This window comes from Patagioenas fasciata, chromosome 15 (assembly GCF_037038585.1).
Source record: "Patagioenas fasciata isolate bPatFas1 chromosome 15, bPatFas1.hap1, whole genome shotgun sequence".
Taxonomy (NCBI): Eukaryota; Metazoa; Chordata; class Aves; order Columbiformes; family Columbidae; genus Patagioenas; species Patagioenas fasciata.
In genome coordinates, this window is record NC_092534.1 from 8,369,001 (window position 1) to 8,375,233 (window position 6,233).

At 55.1% G+C, this 6,233-nt stretch overlaps 1 protein-coding gene across 1 annotated transcript; it reads left to right on the forward strand.

The window, feature by feature from the left end:
* The first annotated feature begins 626 nt into the window (after positions 1 to 626).
* NME3 (NME/NM23 nucleoside diphosphate kinase 3) lies at positions 627 to 5,139 on the forward strand. The gene is made up of 5 exons (XM_065850844.2): positions 627 to 745; positions 1,104 to 1,234; positions 1,729 to 1,830; positions 2,157 to 2,269; positions 3,468 to 5,139. Exons 1-5 carry the CDS (start codon positions 700 to 702, stop codon positions 3,583 to 3,585), a joined length of 510 nt encoding a protein of 169 aa, XP_065706916.1. The 5' UTR covers positions 627 to 699; the 3' UTR covers positions 3,586 to 5,139.
* The last annotated feature ends 1,094 nt before the right edge of the window (positions 5,140 to 6,233 follow it).

Consider the following 6,233-nt stretch of genomic DNA (forward strand, 5'->3'; position numbering starts at 1 on the left):
CAGGAGCTGAGGGGAGACCTTATCGCTGTCTGCAACTGCCTGAAAGGAGGTTGCAGCATGGAGGGTGTTGGTCTCTTCTCCCAAGTAACAAGCAATAAGATGAGAGGAAATGGCCTCAAGTTGCTCCAGGAGAGGTTTAGATTGGATATTGGGAAAATGTCTTCATGGAAAGGGCTGTCAGGCATTGGAACAGACTGCCCAGGGCAGAGTCATCATCTCTGGAGGGGTTTAAAAAGATGTGTAGATAGGGACGTGGTTTAGTGCCATTTTTAGGTTAATGCGTGGACTCCGTGACCTTGAGGGCCTCTTCCAACCAAAATGATTCTGTGATTCTGTGGCTCTTGCTTCTCTGGTGCCAGGCTCTGAATGAGATCCTTAGTGGGGCAGGACAGGCTCTGTCACCAGCCCGCACCCGTGCTGCAGCAGAAGGAACAGCCTCGCTGGGCTGCTGCTCCCCAGGAACTCACTCAGGTACGGGCAGCCGAAGGCAGAAGTTTCCGCCCGGGACCGCGTTGCTCGCTCCCGCCGTGGGAAGCGCCAGCCCCGCCCGTTGCCAAGGGAACGGCGGCAGCGGCCTCGCTCTCGGCCCCGCCGCTCCTCGGCCCCAGCACGATCGTTCCGCCGGAGGCGGGTGTGGGGCCGGCCCGAGGGCGCTGAGAGGGCGGGGCAGGGGGCGGCCCCTTTAAGAGCGGCGCCGCCATGATCTGCCTGGTGCTGGGCCTCTTCGCCGGGCTCTTCCAGAGCGGTGCGAACCGGAGCGGGACTCCTGTGTCCCCGCGCCTGAGGGGCCGGGCCTCCCCGTCGTTTCCCGCCGCTGAGAGTCCGGGGCTGGGTTCCCCTTTGTCACCCTCGCGGCTGAAGGGCCGGGTTCCCCTTTGTCACCCCTGCGGCTGAGTGGCCGGGCCGGTCTCCCTTCGTTGTCCCCCTTCCGCGACCGAGGGCTCGGGGCCGGGCAAATACCCCTCCCTTGTTCCCCACCCCCGCGGTTGAAGTCTGGGGCTGGGCAGGGGCTCCCCCGTGGCTTCTCGGTACCCGTTTATCCCTCCGCGGCTGGGGGCCCGGGTTGGGTTCCTTCCTCCCTCACGCCTCCACTCTCCCTGCAGCTTGCAGCGGGGCCAATGAACGCACCTTCGTGGCCATCAAACCAGACGGGGTCCAGCGACACCTGGTCGGGGAGATCATCCGGCGGTTCGAGAGGAAGGGCCTGCAGCTGGTGGGGCTGAAGCTGCTGCAGGTGAGCGGCCCGGCCAGGGCTGCCAGAGCTGGGGGGTCCCTTGGTGCCAAGGGGCCCAGGTGGGAGCAAAGCCTGTGTGGCTCTCCTGGTGAATCCCAGGGGGTTTCTGCTTGTCCGCCAGCTTGTACAGCCTGCTGTTGTCATTTGGGCAGCAGGTCCTTGCAGGTCAGAGGGGTGCTGGCACCCAGATGCCTACACTGCTTCTGGAGGGTGATTTCCCGCTGTGCGGATCATGCCCTTTGCTATCTGTGCTCCAAGGCTCTTGTACGTTGTTGTGCTAAGCGGGCTGGTGTTGCCCCTCTGACCCAGAAACTTCTCCCCTCCCTATGTCAGGCCTCAGCAAAGCAAAGCCATTTCATTCCTGGAAGTGAGTGTCTGTCCAGGAGCTTAATTGGAACATGTCCTGTCCAGCTTTAATCACCTCCCTCAGGTGTAGACCTTGCCCAAATCACATCCCCTCAGAGCAGACTAAGTTTTGTGCTCTTTGTGCTCAGGCCTCAGAGGAGCTGCTGAAAGAGCACTACATTGCACTTCGTGACCGTCCCTTCTACAGCCGGCTGGTGAAGTACATGAGCTCTGGGCCTGTCGTGGCCATGGTGAGTGCTGGCCAGGTCCTCCTGAACCAAGGAACAGAAAGTAAGTGCAAAGCATAAAAGGCATTGGCTTATGGTACGATGAAAACAAGCTGGCCTCTCTTTTCAGTGGGCCTCTTGAAGCCATACTGAATTGCAGGGCCGTTTTCTGTGGTAAATTAAATTCAGAGACAATTGTGATTATTTTCCAAAATCAGTTTTTGAAGACTATTTACAGAGAGATCCTTTCTTGTCTCTTGCCCAGGTGGATCAGGAAGGGAATTTTGAGGACAGATGATAGGACCTACTATGGAGTGGTGGAAGCTGATTCTTGTTTTGCCATCACATAGGTCTGGCAGGGCCTGGATGTGGTCAAGACAGTTCGCACGATGATTGGGGAGACTGACCCAGCCGAATCCAGGCCTGGTACCATCCGAGGAGACTTCTGCGTTGAAGTCAGCAAGTGAGAGCTTTGTTTTTTCATTCCCTCAGTATTTCTGGGCATCCTGTCTCGGCCTTTCTGTACAAGGCCTGCCTGAGCCACGTGAATCTGCATCAGCAGAGCAGAGCTGCTCCCTTCTGTGCTCAGATCTGAGCTGTCTGACAGCTTGCAGAGCAGCTCTGGCAGGAGGAGCTGACCCTCTGCCTCTGGGGCTGGTTTAGCCAGAAGGAAGAGCCTGAGTTTGTGTCTTTCCTGCCTCCTGAGGCCTCCTCTGTTGGAAGCAGGTGGGGCTTGCTTGTCTGTTGCTCTGGAGAATCAGGACTGTAAGGCTGTGAAGGAGGAGACCTCTAAGCCCTTTCCTGGGGGAGTAGGGCACCTGGAGAACTGCTTTAGCTCCACTGGGCATCTGAGTCAGTAACAAAAGCCAAGCAGGAGCTCTCTGTGCCTTATGGCTCTTCACTGGTGAAGATCTGCTGGCTGTGACCTTGGGTGGCTTCAGCCTAGCTGGTGGTAGAATGCTCCTGGGCTAGGTGTCTGTTCTGTGGTATCAGATACCAAACCTGCTGCAGTGGGCCTTCTTTGACAGATGAAGGGGGGGAAATCTGGGGGCAAAACTTGAATTCTGACATAAAATCAAGGTAAACCCCAAATCAACAATCACTTGCAGTTCCTCCTGTAGCAAACATGAAATTCAACAAGGGCAAATGCTGGATTTTTCACCTGGGACACGGCAACCCTGGCTGTGAGGGAGGTTTAGGTTGGACACTGGGAAAAGGTTCTTCACCCAGAGGGTGCTGGAGCACTGGAACAGGCTCCCAAGCCTGACAGTGTTCAAGAAGAGACTGGACAACATCCTCAGACACATGGTGTGAACTGTGGGGTTGTTCTGTGCAGGGACAGGAGCTGGACTTGATGATTCTTGTGGGCTTCTTCCAACTCAGGACATTCTGATTCTTTGAAGCAAATGGCTCCTCATCATAGGAGGAAGGAGTGCAGAGAACTGGCAGCTTCTGCACATCCATGACCTAAGCCATGTTCAGTGTAACCACAAACAGCCCCTGAGTGGGAAGGTGGGGGGTTGCACGGTGGGGAAGAATATCATAGGATGTAACTGGCTCAATCAGTTTAATTAAATCTGTGAAGGTGAAACTTTCCAAACTGCAGCTTCCCTCTCCCATGTTTCTCTGCTTGGAGCTGATCCCTCTCTTCTTCCCCACAGGAACGTGATCCACGGCAGCGACTCGGTTGAGAGTGCCCAACAGGAGATCTCCCTCTGGTTCCGCCCAGAGGAGCTGACTTGCTGGGAGGACACAGCTGAGCACTGGATCTATGCATGAGAAGCACGGCCTTAGGGCAGTATGTGTTCCTGAGTGGGCACGGGGCATTTCCATCCATTTCATTGCAGCTGCCTGGGCTGGTTGTGGATCCTGCTGCAGCATCATGCTGTGGGAGTGTCAGTTCTGTGTGTGTGGATGGAGGGGTCCTGGGAGCTGGTCTCTGTATGTAACCCTGTGGTTCAGCTCCCCGCAATAGCAGCTATTTCTTTTTTTCTTTCTCTGCTATAGTAAGTAGTTCGTGCTTTTGCTCTGTTTGCTGCAGCATCTTAAATCCCAAATAGCTCAAGTTGATTTATTGATGCGAAAACTGGGCTCTGTGCTCATTCCTGTGTGTTCTTAGACCTGCCTGGCAGAGGAGAATGTGTGCTTCTCACCACTGGGAGAGACGCAGTGGTCACTACAAAGTGATGTGATTGATATCGTCTACTTGCATTTTTACAAGATTCTTTACTAAGGGCTTTTAAAGAATTCAGCTGCTATGGAACAAGGGGGAAAGTTGCCCTGCGGGGTAGGAGCTTGTTCCAAGAGAAAGAATGCAGGGCAGGACAAACCACTCTCCCTGCCTTGGTGGAAGTGCTGTGGCACAAATTCACCTGGCTTCAGACATGATTAGCGAGTCTGTGGAAGGATGATTCACCAAGTGCTGTTAAACGCACAATTTTTCTTGTTCTGGTTCCTGGCTGTGGCTGCTGGGAGCACGGAAGCAGCTTCTCTCGTTCTGTGGGCCTCTGCTGCTGGCTGCCTGGCCCCGCCCTGACCCAGCTTGGTCGTCTTATGCTGTACCTCCACGAGGACTGACATGTGCTAGTGAAGCCACAGTGCTGTGCAAACCACAGGGATAGAAGGGAGTGAGGTGAAGAAGGATTTGTAGACTTGGGGCTTAGGAGGACTATTTAGTCCTCTGTTGTGTGCAGTGCATGCTATGGAGTCCTGGAACCAAGCTCTGGGAGATCTCAAGGTCTTTCTTGTTTGGTTGTGGAGTTTCCCTGCTGGGAGGGTTTCTGGACCAGCTGGACACCACCTTGAACCTGCTGTGAGCTGCTCCTGGAACATCAAACTCCTCTGAGCTGTGTTGTGTCTCAGCTTCCTGTGCAGCCTTGCTGGAACACAAAGGCAGGGACAGCAACGCTGCACCTGCTGTAGAACAGGCACAGTCAAACCCAGGGAATGAGGTCCCCCAGGGCTCTCCTCCATGTAGGCTGAGATGTTTTGCCCATGCCCTAAAAGCCTGTCCTCTCCCTGGCTCCCCAGCTTCGCAGCTGTTGGGGAATGAGTGCAGCTCTTCAGGGGCAGAGAGGAAATTCAACCCTGCTCCCTGCTCTGGGCTGGCCCTGGGGCTGAGCCAGGAAGTACCAACACTGACACAGGAACGAGCACTAAGGGGACAGAGCTTTTTTTTTTTTTTTTAGCTGCGTCACTGCTGTAGTCAGAGCTCCTCCTGCCCTTGAGGCCTTCTCCAGGTAGCTGGTTAAAGCTCTTGAGTACGTGACAGATTCTGTTTGTTCCCATCACTCACCCATGTGCTTTTTCATAATAAACTCTGCAGTCCAATCATCTCTCCCACTGATTATTTCTCCAAGCACTGTGAGGGCAGAGCAGGTGGTGGCTGATGCATGGGTGCCTTTTGGTGTGCTGAGGGAGATGTGAGCAAGTGTTGGTGGCAAAGCAGCTTTGCTGACACTGGGTCACCACTCACTGCTCTGCTGCTGCCATCTTGCCACATGATGGCTGCCACAGGTGTGAGGATGGCACCTGTGGCAGAACACAGCCTGGGGCAGGGCCAAGGCAAGAAACTGTCCAAAGCAGAAACTGCCTTTTGTTCCTCTTATGGCTCTTGAAGGCAGGAATCTGAAGGCACTTGTCAAAAATAGCAACGCTAGTACAGCTACCAGCCTGGAGGGATGTTTTAAATGCAACACTCGTATTTCTGATCTTGAGGAGGTGAAGCAATGAAGATTACCTGGCCTCTGCCCTGGGGAGGGTTCTTGTGCTTCCTGCTGAAACTCCAGTCTGGCTGGCATGGATCTTCAGCAGAGCCAGAGCAAAGCCACAGCACCAGGGGCTCGTGGCACCAGGAAGAACCCCAGAGGCTCTGATGTTTCTGTGGGGCTGGATGCCGACACCACTGCTGTCCCTGGAGTTTCTGATCTTGTTTGCTGATGATTTAGGTCTGAGCTGGTGCCATCAGCCAAGTGCAAAGGGTATCACGAAGTGGAAGAGGGTGGGTATAAATAAGATGGGAAATGGCCTCTACCTGTCTTCCGCATGGGTTTCCTCCCAGCACGATCACTTGGAACACAGAGTTCCTGCCTCGTCCCCTCGTGTAACCAGGCTGACCCTGTCCTAGGTGGAGATTGTGGCACTTGCTCTCGTTAAATGTCATGCATTTGGTGGTTGCCCAGCTCTCCAGTCTATCCAGATCGCTCTTTGAGACCTCTCTGCTCTCCAAGGAATCTACAACTCCTCGTAGTTTAGTATCATTGGCAAACCTAACGTCCGCCCACCACCCCATGGCCGCCATCTTGCGCCTCCCTCCCGCCGCCGCGCGAGGGCTGCCGGGATGGGGCAGCAGCGGCAGCGCGGATAGGCTCGCCCTCGTCACGTGGGCCCGGCCGGGCGTCAGGGCGACCGTTCCTCCGAGGCGTGAC

What these genes read in the sequence shown, in the direction of transcription:
- NME3 (XM_065850844.2), top strand. Translation starts at nt 700, where the DNA reads ATGATCTGCCTGGTGCTGGGCCTCTTCGCCGGGCTCTTCCAGAGCG. An exon ending in TGGGGCTGAAGCTGCTGCAG is followed by an intron (nt 1,235 to 1,728) that starts GTGAGCGGCCCG and finishes CTTTGTGCTCAG; the next exon opens with GCCTCAGAGGAGCTGCTGAA. An exon ending in CTGGGCCTGTCGTGGCCATG is followed by an intron (nt 1,831 to 2,156) that starts GTGAGTGCTGGC and finishes GCCATCACATAG; the next exon opens with GTCTGGCAGGGCCTGGATGT.